We start from the raw sequence: 18956 nt of genomic DNA on the forward strand, positions 1-18956 counted from the left end.
TTACTAAGCACAAAACAGGTTATTTAATTAGCTCCTGTCTGAAGGTAAGAGAAGAGGGGAGATATAAATCAAAAGGAGATTGCAAAATTAAGATGACAGCCTTAATAAAGTCTATTCTGTGAGAGTGAAAAAAAATCAATGAAATTATCACTCTACAGGAGCTGGTATTTAGCTGCTATGTTAGGCTGATGATATGCAAGGAGTGTGGAACTGGTACAGTCGTTTTGATCACTGAAGCACACTCAAAATTTCACACCCTCTTTCTGACTCAGAAATATAACAAGTAAGGCAGAGGAAGTTCAAGCCTCAGCTAAACTAATTGCCACAACTGGTGCTTTGCATTGCTGTGAACAGATGTAGCTTAAATGCCTAGATTTCCCTGCTCCTCAAGTCATATCTTTTGAGTTCCAGGAAGGCAATTTTAGTCTCACTGTTTCCAGTACAAAAGGTCACCAAAGTGTCCTAAAAAGTGAACCGTGAATCTTGGCTCAGGTGTTGACAGGAATCAGGGGTGGTGTTCTAGATCCATCTCATTGCATTCACCACGTGCCCCTCGCTCGTTATCCGCGGGCCTTTCGCACTGGCCCTTCCTGTAACCCAGTACTTCACAGAATGCATCCCTCTTGCTTGCATCATCCTTATTCAATTTTTGACCAGGAGGTAAACCAGAAAGAGGAGCAGGCTCTCTGGGTAGAACCAAGACCCACCAATTACTGGCTATTTCACAGGTAAATTTCAGTTTAAGCTCCCCTCAGTTTTTGTTTACTCATCAGTAAAATTAAAGTAGCAGTATTTACCTCAGAGAGATACTTTGTGCATTAAAATACATACAAAGTAGTTTAGCACTGATAAAATAAAAGTATGCATCAATAACTTACCTAAAATATGCTCATAAAACTTTATTTTAATAAAATGATTATAATATGCAGAAAGGACTTTTGTTTGTGGAATACAGGTGGAATTGTGTTTTCAAAGTGCTAATTAACAAGGTTAAACTCCTAGTATTTATCTTTTGGCATAAAATTTTGAAATTTGGGCCTGGAGAGATGGCTCAGTGGTAAAGAGTGTATATTGTTTTTTAGAGGACCTGCATTTTGGATCCCAGCACCCATTTTGAGCAGCTCACAACCATCTCTGCCGTAGCTCCTGGGGACTGGACTCCCTCTCCTGGCCTCTCTGTGTACCTGCACACATGAGTATCAAGAACACATAACTACATATGGATGAGCGGGAGAGAATTTAAAGATAACCAAATTGTACATCTTTGATTTGGGAGAAAGGGGTTACTGAGGAGCTCAGAAGTGAGGAAGGGCAGTATCAGACAGACTCCTGGCCCCTATAAATCTCTGTTTAACTGAGATTCAGGAAAAGCTGTCCTTGGCTCTGGTGTCTCATGCTTATTTTTTCTCTTTTCCTTAATATTTTTTTTAATGTTACATTTGGGACTCTTCCAAGTAACCAAAGCTTGTTTCATAGTATTCTCTTCTGAAAATATATAATTGAAAATTGTTAGACAGATATGACAGAATTTTGTTTCGGAGAATGTAATTATTTTTTTACATATTTTTAATGTGCTATGAAAAATAACACAAGGTGTTATTTGGCAACATGTGCCTATCACTTAGGTATCCCAAAAGGAAAATATTTTAATTAGTAAAAGTGCATCTGAGCTATTACTAGAGGCAGTACAGTAGTCTGTGGATCAATACTAGCCCCAATGCTAACTATTAATATCAATGAGCTTGGAGTATTATATACTTTCTGTACAGGTCCTAAATTTGTCCCAAATTTTCCATAAAAAGTAACAGATTACTGTAAAACATATGCTAGAGAAATAGTAGAATTTGATGATAACCTGAACGGCTACTCCTATAGCCTCAGCCTTTGCCCTCCACTCCCCCTGAAATCTCTCATGACAAAAGGAGTTATCATAGAATAGCAATTGTGAAATGAGGAAGTCTATAAGGATGCTGATGTATATCACTCATGTGAGCATTTAACTGAGCATAGCAAGTACTTGTCTAGACTTGGCCCTTTATCTATGTTCCTTGAGACTGGCTAGAGATTGGCTTGCAGGTTTTGTTTTGCGCACTAGAACCAAGATAACTGATGAGCAAGATGACGTCAGCCTGGTTCTGTTTGATGAGTCTTGATTTGCACACTGGTTGTTAAATATTTTAAACTGTTTTCCCTAATTAGAACTAACTCTATGTAGAAGAAATAGCAAGGAATAGGGAACAACAAATTTATCCTTGCAGGTTTTCAAATTTCTTTTCTCTCTTTAATCTTTGTATTTATTTACATCTTAGCAATATGCATATATATGCATATATGTCTGTGTGCCTTTATGTGAAATTTACTTTTTTTGTTGTTGTTGTTGTTTTTTTGGTTTTTCGAGAGGGTTTCTCTGTAGCTTTGCGCCTTTCCTGGGACTCACTTGGTAGCCCAGGCTGGCCTCGAACTCACAGAGATCCGCCTGGCTCTGCCTCCCGAGTGCTGGGATTAAAGGCATGCGCCACCACCGCCCGGCTACTTTTTGAATGTTTATACTTCAGCATAAAATTAAAATATTGAAAGACATTGCCTCTAGCTTTCTCCTTGTAGGTTATTGAATCCCAAAGTGTCAACCTAAAACCCATGAGCCTATTAATAATTGAAAAAGAAGAAATCATGAATTCTAGTGGGAATAGGTGGAATAGGAGGAGTTGGAGGAGAAGAAGGGGAGGTGGAAATGGTGGAAATATAATACTCCTGTAAGAAATTCTTGAAAAAAAATTTAAATTTTTTTAAATACTAAAATTGTACATTTATATTATCAGAGTATAAGTGGAATTCCTAACCATGTTTTCCCATGTCTTCTCCTCTTCCCCTAACTAACTTAATAGTATTCAGCCATGAGAACAGTGATCAGGCTTAGTGTTGAAGCATTTAATGTTATTATCTTAAATCTTGCTTTAACCTAATGGAAGAAAGGCCAGATGATGATGATCTCAGCATCGCCTAGATTCAAAGAACACCCAAAGTGAACAAAAATAAATGTTCTGAACATGTGTAGGAAGGGAAAGGTGATGGAATTGTGGAGTACAGTAACAGATCAGCTTCCAAGTAATATGAGGTCGTGGTCTCATTTCTCTGGTCCTTAGCTGTCTTTGCCATATGAATGTATAATATGTATTATATTATCTCTAAGATTTCTTCTTGTCATTTAGGGAATTCTAGGCACAGCTTTTCAGTTTACTTCAATATCAAAATTTGCAAAGATCAAGTCACATAAAACACTAGTCTACAGACAAGATGCATGTTTCCTCATTGGGTCAGATTTCTTCCACATACAAATCTTAGCAGGCAGCAAAGTTCACCTTCACTACACTGGGACCATGGAATGAGCCCCCATCTCTATCAACATTAAAACATGGGCCACAAAACACAGCCCATTCTATAGTTCCAAATTTATACCAAAGCAAATATCAAAATAAATAAATAAAGCAAAAGAGGGACTTTTGGAAACGTATTGCCTCTATCTCATGTTTCCTCCATTACAATCTTGCTAACTGCTCACAGTAAGTGTTCCTAATATTTCTCCAACCTGCATTTAAGTCTCATGGGGGCCCTAGCAAACACTATTTGTCTTTATGAATAAATCAGCTTTATTTATGGGCCACTTAATTAACCTAGGAGTCGGATTTTTAAAAAAGACATTAGAGCATTTAGAGTAGTTCTTTCGGTGTGTACTTGACCTACTTAGAGTCTTTTATTGATAACCCAGCATTTAGGCAACAGGCAAAAGTATATATCCTCGATTTCAATGTTATTATTTAAGTATTTTTCCCCAAAACTTTCTCCTTTATTTAAATCTCACTTTTATTGCAACTTTCATGCAGCTTTGTCACAGCAATCTTGTCTTGTTTTTAATTTTCTAACAACATCACAGTTAAGGATCTGTGGGCGTAAAACATGTTTGATGAGAACATCTAAATGACTAAAGGATATGAGCTGTTTCTCTAAGCTGCCATAGCTAATCTGATTTAATAGAGTCTTAATGGCTGCAGATATTCTGAAGGTTTGACAAGCTTAGGAACTTGGCAGTCATCTTTAGACCTCTATTCCAGCCAATTCCATTTCAGGTCCATGGGGGCCAAAGGTCTTGAATGGTCATTTGGCTAGTCAGTTAGGAAGCATCTGTTCAGTGTGCCTGATGTGCAGTATACTATGAAGTCGAAAGAGCCAGTTTTCGGCCCATGGAAACAATCTTAGAGAACTGGAAACTAGCAAAGGACCTAGTTTTATTGGGGTTATAAAAGTGAATTCTCAACAATAGAATAACAGATGGAGAAACTATGGATAAAATAAAGTACTAGTGGTGTGCTGCCCAGAACTGAGTTGGCTTGGACTGATAATTTTATTTACTTATTTATTTATTGGGCTGGAGGTTTGGAGATTAGAAGACAACTTTCAGGAGTCAGTTCTTTCACTCTATCATGTGGGCCCAATGATAAACTTCAGTTAGTCAGGTTTAGGAGTAAGCACATTTCTCAACTGCTAACCTCAAAGTCTTAATCATATATTTAACCAATAAATATTGAGGAAACACTTTGTAAGCTTTCCAGTAAGAATATGGAAGTTTTTTCTGTACTCAGAAATAGTACAGTTAGGATATCTAGTGGGCATATACTCTAGGATATAGAGTGAGGCTACAATGCATGCGAGTGCAGCATTAAAACAGATTCCCTTTCAGTGATATACCAAAGCCACAGAATTATGAATGGGGATGGAATTATGACTCGATTGACAACTTGTGTGTGAGAGACACTTGCAAGGTCTTGAGAATCTTCAAGGAAATGTTGGGCGACCTAAAATGAAAAAAAGAGTTCCCAGCAGAAGCTACTCAGTGCTGGCAAACTCCTTGCAGGCAAGCTATGCCCATGGCCTATTTCATTAAATAAAATTTTTAAATTTTTCCACACTGATAAGTTAGCTATTCTTGGATCATTTCTAGATTTTTCTATCATTTTTATTGCTATTCTAAATGGTACTTTGTTTGTAACCATATTATCTAATTTGTTATTGCTTGTTAAGGAATGCTTCTACTCTTAAAAGTTATTTGATATCTGCTAAGCTTATTGAAACCTCTTGTTAGTTCTAATAGTCTGTTGATGACATTGTTCTTTCAAATGTTACTATCTTCTCCATTTTCTCAATGCTTGGGGTCAGCCCATTATGGCTCCTGGGCCCACCACCTGTTTTTATTTAATAAGGTTTTATTAGCACACACTTACCTGCCAATCGGCAGGCATTTGTCCATGACTGTTTGCAAAGTACAATGAGAAAGTTTAGCCCTTCTACCCACAGGGTCCAAGTGAATCTTGTGCTCTCTGACCTTCCATTAAAAAGCTTTGCTGGGATACTAGACATGAAACAAGGATGAATTGTCTGCTACTCACATCACCAGGGAGGCTACCCGGAAAACAGGACCCCAAGAAAGACACAGGGATCGCCCAATGACAGATAAATGGAATGAGATCTACATGAACAGCCTGGACATGAGTGGGGGTAATGAAAGGCGAGGGTCGAGGGAAAGAGAGCTTGGGGGAGCGGGAGATCCCAGCTGGATCAACAACAGAGAGGGAGAACAAGGAATAGGAGACCATGGTAAATGAAGACCACATGAGAACAGGAAGAAGCAAAGTGCTAGAGAGGCCCACAGAAATCCACAAAGATACCCACACAACAGACTGCCGGCAATGGTCGAGAGACAGCCCGAACTGACCTACTCTGGTGATGGGATGGCCAAACACCCTAATTGTTGTGCTAGAAACCTCATCCAACTACTGAGGGATCTGGATGCAGAGATCCATGACTAGGCCCTGGGTGGATCTCTGGGAGTCCAATCAACGAGAATGAGGAGGGTTTATATGAGCGAGAATTGTTGAGACCAAGGTTGGATAAAGCACAGGGACAAATAGCCAAATGAATGGAAACACATGAACTATGAACCAATGGCTGAGGGGTCCACACTGGATCAGGCCCTCCGAATGGGTGAGACAGTTGATTGGCTTGATCTGTTTGGGAGGCATCCAGGCAGTGGGACCAGATCTTGTGCTCATTGCATGAGTTGGCTGTTTGAAACCTGGGGCCTATGCAGGATTGTTTGGCTTGGCCTGGGAGGAGGGGACTAGACCTACCTGGACTGAGTCTACCAGGTTGACCTCAGTCTGTGGGGAAGGCTTTGCCCTGGAGGAGATGGGAATGGGGGGGGGGGCGTTGGGGGGAAGGTGAGGGGGACGGGAGGGGGGAGAACAAGGGAATCCGTGACCGATATGTAGAACTGAATTGTATTGCAAAATAAATTAAAATAAATTTAAAAAAAAAAAAAAAAGCTTTGCTGACTTCTGAGACACTGATGCTATTATTAAATTTCAAAACAAACAAACAAAAAAAAAACTGTCTATCAATAGTGCCTCTACTGAGTTCAGTTAGTGTCAGTACATACAGAGACAGAGAGAGAATTAATTCAAAACAACATGAAGAATATTTTAGTATGTATGAGTATCCTCAAAGGAGACAAAAAAATAGCTCAATATTCTATAGTGAGTTGCACATACTGGATACAGCAAGTTACCTCAGGCATTCAGGTAAGCAGACACTCCCCCGGCCAAGCAGTGATACATGCTCACTCTGTCTTTGTACTGAGAGAGCCTTCTGGAAAAAGTTCTCTCTACATCTTAACTATTGAAGAGAAAGGAAGGCGGAACAGATATTATTTAAAACAAAGAATGCATTTACTTTCATTTCTCATGTGAGGGTTTGGAGATCATTCCAAGATCCTGATAGTAAAACACACATGATTTACTACCTTACCTTTCTCTAGCAGTGAGGAGATTCTAGTTTAAACACTCAGTTTAGAGGGCATTATCTTACTGAACTGTGGGTAGTGATATATGAGATCCTCCAGCCGTTATTTTTTGTCACCTTGACACAAACTAGAGTTATCTGGGAAGAAGGCACCTCAGCTGAAGAACTGAATCCATCAGATTAGTCCATGGGCATGTGTGTGGGGGTGCATTTCTGGATTAATAATTGATGTGGGAAGGCCCAGCCCACTGTGGGTGGTGCCACCCCTGGGCAAGTAGTCTTAGGTCATATAAGAAAGCAGGCTGAGCACACTATGGAAAGCAAGCCAGTAAGAAATGTTCTTCATGGTCCCTGCCTCTACTTCTGCTTGTGTTACTGCCCTGACATCTCTCAATGATGGACTATGAGGATGATGTGTAAGTCAAATAAACTGTTTCCTCTCTAAATCTCTTTTGGTCATAGGTTTTTATCTCAGAAACAGAAATAACCTCCACCAGTCCTCAGAATTTCATCGGATTTTCCTTCATACTATGGAAAAATTGTGTGTGTGTGTGTGTGTGTGTGTGTGTGTGTGTGTGTGTGTGTGTGTGTGTGTGTATGTAAGGCCACAGTGGTAAACTCAGCCAAGGGAACTTGTATGACTAATCAGATATTTTCAAATATTTTTAGGTTAATAGAATGCATACCATGTGACTTGTTTTTCAAGAAAGTAAATGCAGAAACTTTTTCCAAAACAATTTTGGCAATTTTTTTTTTTCAGTAGAAAATCTCACTCAGTGGAAGTTAGTAAATGTTCGTTCCATCTGTGGTTTAATTTAGCAAGCACAGATTCCAGCTAAGGCAGGCGTTGGCAAAACTCTTTCGGTGCACAGTTTTGCAAACTGTCTTCCTTCTGCCGGCACAGTGCTCTGCAAATTGTACTTAAACAAGAGCAGCATGGGGCTGATTTCACTTTCATCATCTGTCAATTGTCATCTATATCCTTAAATCCTGTGTCCTCACAGACATGGGCAGCAACCCTCAATAAGTGTCCAGATTTTAAATGTGAAGCAATCTCCACCCACAAGGTCATCAACAAAGTTGTGGCTTTCAGTTGCCTCATTGCCGGTAGAGCTCCATTCCTAGGATCTCCCACCATGACTGGCTCACAAAGGACAGGTTTATTCATGTGAGGTCAGACATCTTGCTCCACTCAGAATTAGGAGAGCGGCACTCAAGGTGTTTTACTCAAACTATTAGCAGCGTCACCTGGGAGCTACTTGGAAATGCCGCTCTTCATCCTCGGGCTTTCATTCTGCTCTGGAAATTAGAAACTAAAGCCCTCCAGGTGACTTCAATCACAGAATGAATGACTGCTTCTGAATAAACACCAGGGAGCGCCTAGCCAGGTTTCCTTACAAAATCAGCTTTTACACACAGGAAGCAATTCATCATTGTTTAAGTATGCCATATCACCAGGCATCGTACCAAAAAACAGTAGCCTTGTAAAAGTTGTGAAAACAGAAATCAGGACAGTGTTAACCTTGGTGAGCCCCAGCCCCCTTTGCCAAGCGTACTGAATACTTTATGATGGATGTTAATATTTATTAAGTTCTACTGTAGCATAAACAGAGCAAAGACCTTGCCTTTTGGGAACTTTGACATTAGGAATTTCAGGTGCTTTATGTAACTCTCACAACTGCTATAGTGGATCTCTAGTTCCAAAGAACAAAAAACATTGAAACTGCATTTTCATAAGCCAAGACTGGTTTTCCAGCCTCTCAAATAAATATATAGAGGAAAGTGTGTCTTTTTACAGTTGGACACGATGGGTAAATTATTTAATCTATATGGAAGAAAAGTGTAGCAGACATTTTGTTTCCTGGTTGAACCAGGGTGTATTGCATGCATTCCCTCTAGTTTATCTGGGTTAAGTAGATAAACCTAGACTTTAATATCTCCCACCTTTGTGAAGATGGAAAAAGTATTCAGGAGTAATTCTATCAATGGCCGTGCTTTGAAAGCCACCGGACCATCTGTGGATCAATTAAGTTCAAACATGTCCAGGTGGTCAGAGAAATGACCTAAAAAGATATGTCTGTGTTTTAAACAGCCTTTTGTTTTCCCCAAAACAGAAAGGCAACAGATTTGACTTTTGATATAAAAAATAAAGGCAGATAGTTAAAATAAAAGAAATAACCAAATAAAATGCAGCCTGCACCAGATGTAGCCCAAATTAGATGGAGCACTTCCACAGGGGTTCCCAGAATACTATTCACAATATACTTGGAGAAAAGTGCTTCCCTTATTCGTATGATAAGACGAGGTTACTCATTATGTGCACTGACATTACTGTAAGCAGCAGTGAAAATCATCTTTATGTACTGTAACTACTGCTGTGTATTCAGATCAACCTGTTCTTACTGATAATTCTTTGTTCATATTTATATAGCTATAAATATGGATCACTCTATATACCAAGAAACTAACCCTGTATGTCCAGAAAAACAAGCTATACAGTTGATGTTAGTAAATGAAAACCACAAGGATATATAGTAAATGACTCTCAAGGCTGGAAAACAGCATGTGTCTCTTACTATTATAGGCTATATTTAAAACGCCTCATGCCTCCCATCTTTTCTCCTTGCCACACATTCCCGTTCATCTCACTTTTCTCATATTCCTGTTATTACTTAGATAGGATTGGTGAATGACATCGAAAAAAATTAAATTTTTACTCCTCAAGATTCAATGTACAATGGGGGAAATACATTGTTTATAACTATCTGTAAAGATGATGATAGGAAACAGTCACACTGTTGAGAGGTGCTCTGGAGTTTTTAAGGTGTTTCATGTCCATAGTTATTTATTGAATACCTATTAAGAGACTGGGAATCTAAAATAGGAATATAAGTATGAAAAACACAGATACATCACTTGGTGGTGTGTTTTCTCATCTGGGTGAAAGCCACTAAAAACATAAACAAATGAGAGAGTCTTACATTGTGATAAGTAACATGAAGGAAAGGAAATGCTGATAGAAATTAATAGTAGAGACAGAGTTTAGAGAGAATGGACAGAAAACATTACTTTGAGGCTGCATCATTTGAAGTAAAACATAAATCAGCGAAGAGCCATGTATATGAATGTCACAGAGAACATAAAGCAAATGAATATATGTCCCCACAAAGCACATCATGGCTCAATGAAGCATCATTGGCCATAGATAAATATGGCAGCTGCCCAAATGGTCATCAGTCAGTATTGCAGTATGTTGCATCTTACCTCTTCCCACCTCCATCCTTAAAATGGAGCTTTATTAATAACTAGGATCATTATAAGTCCAGATAATTAAAATGAGGTCATCCTGCAATAGAATGGGGCTTTCATCCACAGAGAAGATACAGAGAAAGAGTCATCTGAAAACAAAGGCAGATATTTGAATGACATAACTACAAGCCAAGGAACACTGCAGATTAACAGCTACCCTCAGAACCTAGAAAGAAGCAAGGCTATATACCCAGTCGTAGAGCTCAGACCTGTCCAGGCCTCCAGAACTGTGGCAAAACATGTTCCTTTCAACTGCTTGGTTTGTAGTTCTTTGTAATAGGACCACTATGAAACTAATGCAAATTTTCATCTTATAAATAAAATGCGGGATATGCCTACAGTGGCGTCCTTTTTTAAAACAGGTCAAACAGAATGTTGGTGTGCTATAGCATGGGCCTTGAAAGCATGTCATATAAAAGAAGCCAGATGGGAATGACACCAACTGGGGACTGGAGAGAAGCAGGCAGTTAAAAACATTGGCTGCTCTTTCAGTGGATCCAGATTCAGTTCCCAGAACCTACATGGCAGCTCACAACTGTCCAGAATTCTATTTCCAAAGGATCTGGTCCCCTCTTCTGATTTCCAAAGGAACCAGACATACATGTGATGCACATACATACACAAGGGGAACACTCATATAAATAAAATAAAAAGAAATAAGTATTTTTAATAGGATGCAGATATATGATCCCATTACTATGAAATGCCCAGAGCAGCTAGATTGTGCTGAAAGCAGGTCAGAGGCTGCTGCAGTCTGTGCTGTGCTGTGCCGGGGCTGGAAATTAACAGTAAATGGGCATCACAGATATTATTTGGGTATTGGAAATGCTCAGAATGTGTAAACAAACTTGCTAAGAATCATTGAACTGTGCCATTAAAATCAGAAAATTGTTAATATGCAAGTTACATCTTTAAAAAATGTTTGTTTTTTTAAGTACTTTGGAAACAGTAAGAAATGAAGCAGAAGAAATGTTGGTTCTTTCCAGTCATTCACAAACCACAGTGAGCTAGAGAGCAGGACATTCAGAGGGGTGGAATGGGAGTTCTATGGAACAATTCTACAAGAGGAGACTCCAAATCCACATTCTCATAGGTAGAACTTTTAAGATAGGGAAATAGATATTTGACAATCTGGCCATTGAGTCTCCATGCACACTGATGCTCAGAACAGGGTTATATAAAATACACTTTCTCCTCACTATAATCTTCATAGATTCATTAGAGAAGCATGATGCACATGTAATGACAATATAAAAAGATAAGACAGGGACAAAGCCAATCACTTCTAAGACATCCTTGCCGTTAATATTTTCAACCTTATTGTCTCGTCTCCATTCAACATGTGATGTATTGCCACGCAAACTGCCTTGATTTCCTGGGAAGACAAAGACCTCCCCCTCTTAAGGCAGCTCCTTTTTTTTTTTTTTTTTTTCAATTAACACCGATCTCAGAGTGTACAGCCACATGCACAGCACTAAAGGTGTTAACGTGCTCTCTGCACTCCGAGCCATACTACTGATATTTATGGGATGATGATCCAACCGTACAGACGGTTTGTTAGCAAGTTCAGCAGCTGTGTGTGAATGCTGCTGTTAGTATGCACCACACCATTACCCAGTCAGCTTTGTGCTAATGCTCAAAGGGAAGCAATCAAATGGAGGTGCAAGAGGAATTATGGCAGAGACTTGATGAAAAAAAAAAAAAAAAGGAAAATAGCTTTGTTCGTGAACAAGTCAAATGTGGCTCTGGTGTGTCTGTCTTAATTTACTTTGGCAGTTTTATATACTACAGTGGAGAAAGGTCATAGTAAAAGGTGAGGACTCAAGCCTTGAGTTTTAACTTTGACCATTAACTAGATATTGGTGGGACTGAAAACAAAGTGTTAACTCCTTTGAAATTACAGCATCCCTTGTAAAAGGAAGGATGGCTATCAACAGCAGTTGTATGCTTTTGAGAACTCGGAGTTGTCTTGATCCTTTGCTCTAAAAGGCCCTAACTATGATATCCCCTAGATGCACTGAAGTGTGTATTCAGGAACATCAAACTTAACGACCCTAGAAGAAAAGATGGTTCAGCAGTTAAAAGCACCTATTTTTGCAGAGGACCAAGATTCAGTTTCCGGCATATACATAGTGGCTCATCACCATCTGTAACTCCAGTTCCAGGGGATCCAATGGCTTCTACTGACCTCCTTAGATACCACACACTCACACTGTCTACATACATGCATGCAGGCAAAGCGTTCATACATAGAAAATAAATGAATCTAAAAAGATTCTTTTTAAGGACAGTGGGGAAGTTATCTCAAAGTCCCTTCTAAAGCTAGTCTTTAGTCTAAAAAAGAAAAGAAAACCAAACAGCAACGGCAGAACTGTGTTCGAGTTCACCCCTCCACCACAGCCCTCACGGCAAACCCAGCAACACTGGAAATATCTAACTCATAGTGCTGAGCTGTTCTTTCATGGACTGATTAGATCCTTGTGGCGCCTCTCCGTTTTCTGAACCAGCACGTGGAAAGTGTTTGCAAGATGAATAAAATCAGCTCGCTTTGTTCCTGCACCTGTGCCCGTCCGTTCCTTGTTGTTACTCTTTTCTTCTGAAACCTTTCATTTCTCTTTGCTCTGACTAAGGGGTGGGGATGGGGGGCTATATGAGAGATGAACTGAAGTGACCACTCGCTTTGCAATGAACTTGATAACCCCAAACTCTTCACCAGTACTGTTGAATCAATAATCATGGAACTGTCCAGAGATGAAATAGAAATAAGCATATTAAACCAGTGGGCAGTCTTAGCTAATGAGTGAAGATAGTATTGATAGGTATTGATAGGAAATAAATGATATGTTTTTAGTCACAAAACATAGATTTAGTCTGTTGGGTTGTCACTGTGACTGTCATCACACAGTCATCTTTCTCGATATGGGGGATTATGACTACCAAGGTAATTAACTTTGACAGGACAAGCACATGTAAAAATTGCAGGCTATAGGTGCTGACCATTTGTTATGGGCTGACAACATAGAATACAGCTTCAGAGGCTGCCTTGAATGTACTCGCTTAGATCCTTTCAGATTGGCCTCAGATGTGAATAAGCACTGTGGCCAGAGAATGACTCTAAGAAATCACTATGTGGACACCACAAAGGATGTATTTTTAAAGTGTTTATAAATAGTTTAATGTTCTGTGCCGTGTGTTCCCAAGGGAGTGGTATTCCTACTGACTAGGAATATATTAATTCTTTTTCCTTCCCCCACCCAAAGCGACCTTTACAAAGTACTTCTGAGAAACACAGAGAATGTAATCCTCTGCAGGTGGTGTAAATGCTGTGACATGAGTTTTTCTCTCCAAGAGACTGGAGAAGAGCTGGGGTTGCATGGTATTGGAGTAGAGTCTATTTCAGATGAAGGAATTAAGTGTACACCTATCAATGCACAGGAGTATTCTAGGTGACAGAAAACACTTATGTACATCTTGACAGAACCTCTGAGATTTGGTTTCTTTGTTTGTTTACAGGGGTGATGGGTGAATATGAGCCCAAAATAGAAGTGCAGTTTCCAGAAACAGTCCCGGCTGAGAAAGGAACAACGGTCAAGTTGGAATGCTTTGCCTTAGGAAAGTAAGTTCTGGTTGTCCTTCCTCCCCGCAGCTCTGGCAGGTAGAGAATTGTCTTCGGTGCTCACAGCGATGGTTTTCTGAGCTGTCTGAAAATCAAGTCGTCTTTCTCTCTGTAATTCTGTGCTTGCATCTTTGATTCTGTCCTCTTCCTATGGAGAAAGACAGGTAATGGCTCCAGAAGGATTGGGCTGCCACGACTGACATGGCCACAAAGGAGAGGAGAACAGATGATTCTGAAAAAGTATTCCGTTCTATTATTATGACCTATAATGCACACGCTGTCTAACCCAGAATGACAGGAAAACAATGGCCTTCATCTGAGGTACAGGCAAGCTGACTATTGGAAAAATGGGGACTTTCATGCTGGACCCGTTTACAGAGGATATATAAAATTTTTTCTTGAATTCCTTTTCAAATTGCCAAACTCTTCTCTCTCATTTGGATTCCCTTCCGCTCTCGTTAGAGACAGAGAAGAGCTGCTTTCTAAGAGTCTATCTTAGAGTGGTCTGAAAATTATTCACAACTTTATTATTCCGTCTAGATTGCACTTAAAGGAACTTACTTGGAAAGCACTTAGCCTTTCCATAGAGGATCTGCCAGAGGGCATCAGAAAGGAAATGCAGATCAGCTGGGATTTTTATATGCCAGTAACCAACAGGAATGGTTTGGCTCCACAATGTAAACCACCACCAGAAGGGAGAACGCTGGGGCCCTTAGGGATTTTAATGGTCTACTTCAGTGTTTTCACTCAGCCCCATCTAGGCAGCTACTCATTCTTAATTCTGTCTATTTCCTCTGTGCCTAAGTATTGACAAGAGTCACAACACGAGTTCTTGCTCAGGCCTTGTCTCAGTGTATAATATTTTGAAATGAAATGTCTTGTGTTTCACAGAAAATTTAGTCATTCTTTGCATTTCCAATTTTATTTTCAACTCTAATGGAATGATTGTTTTCAAGTTGTGGCAGTGTAGGCCACAGCAGTATCTTTACTTTGATGAGGTTTCACACAGTGGTAATTTTGTATCTCCTAAAAACTTACCACAGTGTATAAATTATGACAGAGCTGCAGGACTGAGTGCTGCACAGACATGGAAAGCAAGCTGTAAAGCCACATGTGAGACACAGAAAATGGCAATGATGTGTTCCTGAGCAGAAAGGCAGATTGCGCGCATTGTGATGTGGCTGATCTTAAAATTGTGAAGTCTTTCTGTGAACCTATGAAACAACCAGGAAGATAGCAAGAGCAGGTGACTCGATCGTCGGGGTCTATATTTGGCAATCTTTGCAAGATGACACTTCACAAAACCCTCCCTGGAGAAAGCAAAATTCACATTGCTCACACTTCCAAAGGGACTATGAATTAAAGTCTATTCACAATGCTTGAATGGTGCTAAAATAAAAACAAAAGACACAAATTGGGTTCCTCAAATCCACACAGAAATGTTTGGATATGCGTGTGTAGCTGTTGAAACACACCATCATCGCCCACTTAAGAGTAGAAGACTAGCCTAAGTACAGTTGTGTTTAAAGGCATGTATGAAGTATATATATGATTGAATATAAAGGCCCCCGTAATATGCTTCTGATGGAGCCCTCCTGCATCTTGAGTTAGTGTCTGCCTAATGAACTGAAATTATTTTAAAACAAATATAGTAGATTTGATAGCTTTAATTTTTTAAATACCATCTCAATTTTCCCAGAGAAGATTGGCAAGTCTTTAGTGTAATTACTTCTCTGTGAGTGTTTCTGTGAAAAATAAATAAGTAAATAATTGTATCCCCTGCTAGGAAGCCACAATCCTAAAAGCTGCAGTTAGCTTAAAAACCACTCATTTGCAGACAGGCTGCCCTCCTTGGCGATTTAAGATGTGTTCCAAACAGTTATGGCAAGAAGATGATAGATGCCTTGAGAGTACATTAAGACCCCACAGATTGCTCTTTTCTTCTTCTTGCTACTTTAGTTTCCACAAACCACCTTCCAAATGGACCACTATAAATTGGCGAGGTCACCAATATATAAATGACAATAAGGACAACTGTGTTACCCAGATCAGGTTATCACGAGTGAATTGCTCCTCTATGCCAGCAATTAAGTTGTAGTTTCAACATTTTATGAGCTCATTACTTTTACTATCCCTTGTTCAATATGTGGGTGTAACTTACAGTGTGCTATTCACATTGCTGGATATAACATTTAGAAGAATACATTGTTTCTGCTCTCTACTACTGCATTACAAACTTAGAAGGCACGAACTGCTAATATCTTGTTATTATCTCATGATTTCTGGGTTTGAATCCAAGCAAGGCTTAGCTGGGTGATTTTTTTGGTCTGTGTGATGCCTCTGAGGGTCTCATGGTGTGAAGCTGGCACATCAGTAGTGTGGAGACCTCAAAGAAGTGTTGTTCACATTTCTGCATCTTGGAGGCAAGGTTGGATGATGGGGCCAATTGGGTCTATCGTTAGGGGAACCTCCATGAATCAACCTCTGTGTGGCAGGATTAAGGTGAACTTCTCATAGGTGCCTGAAAGAGAGTGTTCCAAGAAAAAGAGCATGGAAGCTGTCTGTCTCTTAATGCCTGAATCTAGAAATCAACTCAATATCACTCCTGTCTACTTATTAGTCAGGTTAAAGAGCCCAACAAGTTCAGGGGGAGTAGACATGGACCCCATCTCAGTGGGAGGGATGTGCGGGAAGTTACCTCCACTTTAATTCCACCATATATGTGCCTAAACATTTTTATTTTAATAGCTACAATTTAGAAAAACTAGATATATTAGAAAATTATAAAATTAACTTATTAAAAATGTTCCTTTCCATGATAATGCTACATAGGTGCTTGATTACATTCTTTAATGTTAAGAATGTTGATTTTAAGAAAAACATGAAGTGAATGATGCTAGAGATAAAGATGTTGCTAAAATAATGGTAATATAGGAAAGAAATTTGGGGAATGTTTTAATGTGCTCCTAACTTTGGAGACAATGGAAGGGGTTATCAGCGTCAATTTAAAAAAGAGATAGAGCTTTCTTTAATTTGGTCCATCCCATTTTCTTCTCACTCTCAGCCCAGTCCCAACTATTCTGTGGCGGAGAGCTGATGGAAAGCCGATAGCAAGGAAAGCCAGAAGACACAAGTCAAATGGAATTCTGGAAATTCCCAATTTTCAGCAGGAAGATGCTGGCTCATATGAATGTGTGGCTGAAAACACTAGGGGCAAAAACGTAGCAAAGGGACAGTTAACTTTTTATGGTAAGTTTTCAGTTCTCATTATTTGACATGCTACAGAAGTGCTTCGTAGTAAAATCATGCACTGGCAGGTCTGCAGTTGGAGGGGGTTTCTTTGGTTGGTTGGTTGGTTGGTTTTTTGTTTTGGTTTTTGGTTTTTGGTTTTTTTGAACCATGTAGAATAGGATCGTTTAAGGCTCTTCCTTTTCTATATGTAGAATAGGATTGTTTAAGACTCTTCCTTTTCTATATAATTAGCATGCCCTCAATGACTCCGGGTGTGGAAAGTGTAGGTGGGGGCAAGGTTGTTGAAAGAGCAGAGAGGAAGGAATTAAGCTGATGTGTTTAGGAGGTGGATGGTAGTGTGAACACACTCCTACAGGAGACTATTTCCTGTTTTTCTCTTCCCATTGAGATATAAGCCTGACACCGGAAATCATTTGTTATTCGTGTGTGTGTGTGTGTGTGTGTGTGTGTGTGTGTGTGTGTGTGTGTGTGTAATTGAAGCTCTGTGCTTCATTTGAATTTTGAATTGAGGCTCATCCTAATCTTTTGTAATTGCTCCTACTCGACAGCAGTTTAATATGGTAGCATGAACATTTCAAAATGCACACTGCCCAAATTTAGTTCTCAGAGTGGACATCAGAGAAGAGCATAAAAATATCTCATAGATTTTTTTATGTGAAGTTTCTCCTCTTCTGATCATATCATCTGTATTGACCCAAACATAATATAAGTGCAAAATCTGTGCCACATGGTTCTTATTGAGTGTATCCTAGAAAGCTCCATAAGCTATTGATCTGAAATCCAGAAGAGGGTTTCACTAGAAGTGCATTCTGAAACAAATTTGAGAGATGACAAGTTAATTTATTTTTATTTTGTTTTGTTTGTTTTGTTTTTGAGAGAGGGTCTCTCTGTTTCGTAGCTCTAGTTGTCATGGAATTCACAGTGTAGACTAGACTGGCTTTGAACTCTCAGTGATGGGATTAAAGGCATATGCCACCACACCTGGTCAATAACACTTTTTTCTATATGCTCTTCCTCCAAACTCCTTTAGTTTTAAGATAAGTTGAGAACTACATTCAGTAATCATATGAAGCATTTTAGAAGCAGATTGGAAAGCAAAGAACATATCCAGCACCAGCCATTGATATTCTTATACCCAACTCTCAGCATTTTAGACTCGCATACCCGTGAAGTTGCTGGTATGACAAGATTCTAGAAAGTTCTTTATAAAATGATCAGGACAACAGTAGTCTGGGAAAAAAACTACAATGTATTTGTCTTTCTACCTATACCAAATGAGAGATTTGATATTTGATCTTTCACTTTCTTAAGTTATGAGAGTTGATGTTTTATTTGATGGGATGGAATGTGTAACATGTTACAGTTAACTGGAAACTCACAAGAGCCAAGGTTACAGATTTATTTGATAAGAAGCAATTGCCATGTATTTTTAACTATTTGGGATTTATTTTTCTCACCCTCCTGAAAATTATTTTCCTTTATGTCAGGTAGCAACCCCTTGAATTTACTTAGGCAAAATGGGCAACATTTTTTTTCTTCTTAATGGAATAGACTTTTAGATTTAGTGTTGATATTTCCTAAGTGTTAATGTAAATCACTCAATGAATTGAATAAAGTTATTTCCACTTTCATGATTTTGTTTTAAGGTGAAATGTTCGCATTCCATATGCTAAGAAGGTGTTTTCAGTAGCCAAGGATTGCCATGGGTCTTCCTAGGGATTGGCGATCTCCTGCTCAGGAAGCACAACAATGTAGAGTTACTGTGATGGAGGAAGAGCCTTGTCATGGGCCCCAGCCTTCTGTAAAGTAGGTGCTTCCCAGGGACCCTGTCCTAGAGATGAAAATCAGGGACTGCCAATGCTTGCCTTCTAAATGGCACTGTCTACAACAGTGCTTGTTGAAGAAGCAGAACAATTGGCCTGTTTTC

General features: G+C 39.3%; 1 protein-coding gene across 7 annotated transcripts in view; it reads left to right on the forward strand.

Moving 5' to 3' along the window:
• The window catches only part of LOC128099428 (contactin-4), a 1007148-nt gene that overhangs the window by 784329 nt on the left and 203863 nt on the right, over positions 1-18956 (forward strand). For all 7 annotated transcript variants that reach the window (XM_052721339.1, XM_052721341.1, XM_052721340.1 and 4 more), the window contains 2 exons: positions 13675-13777; positions 16842-17026. In XM_052721339.1, coding sequence (XP_052577299.1) covers positions 13675-13777; positions 16842-17026 — 288 coding nt within the window. The remainder of the gene's footprint in view (positions 1-13674; positions 13778-16841; positions 17027-18956) is intronic.

This window comes from Peromyscus californicus, unplaced genomic scaffold (assembly GCF_007827085.1).
Source record: "Peromyscus californicus insignis strain IS unplaced genomic scaffold, ASM782708v3 Scaffold_6__1_contigs__length_162567912, whole genome shotgun sequence".
In the NCBI taxonomy this organism is placed as follows: domain Eukaryota; kingdom Metazoa; phylum Chordata; class Mammalia; order Rodentia; family Cricetidae; genus Peromyscus; species Peromyscus californicus.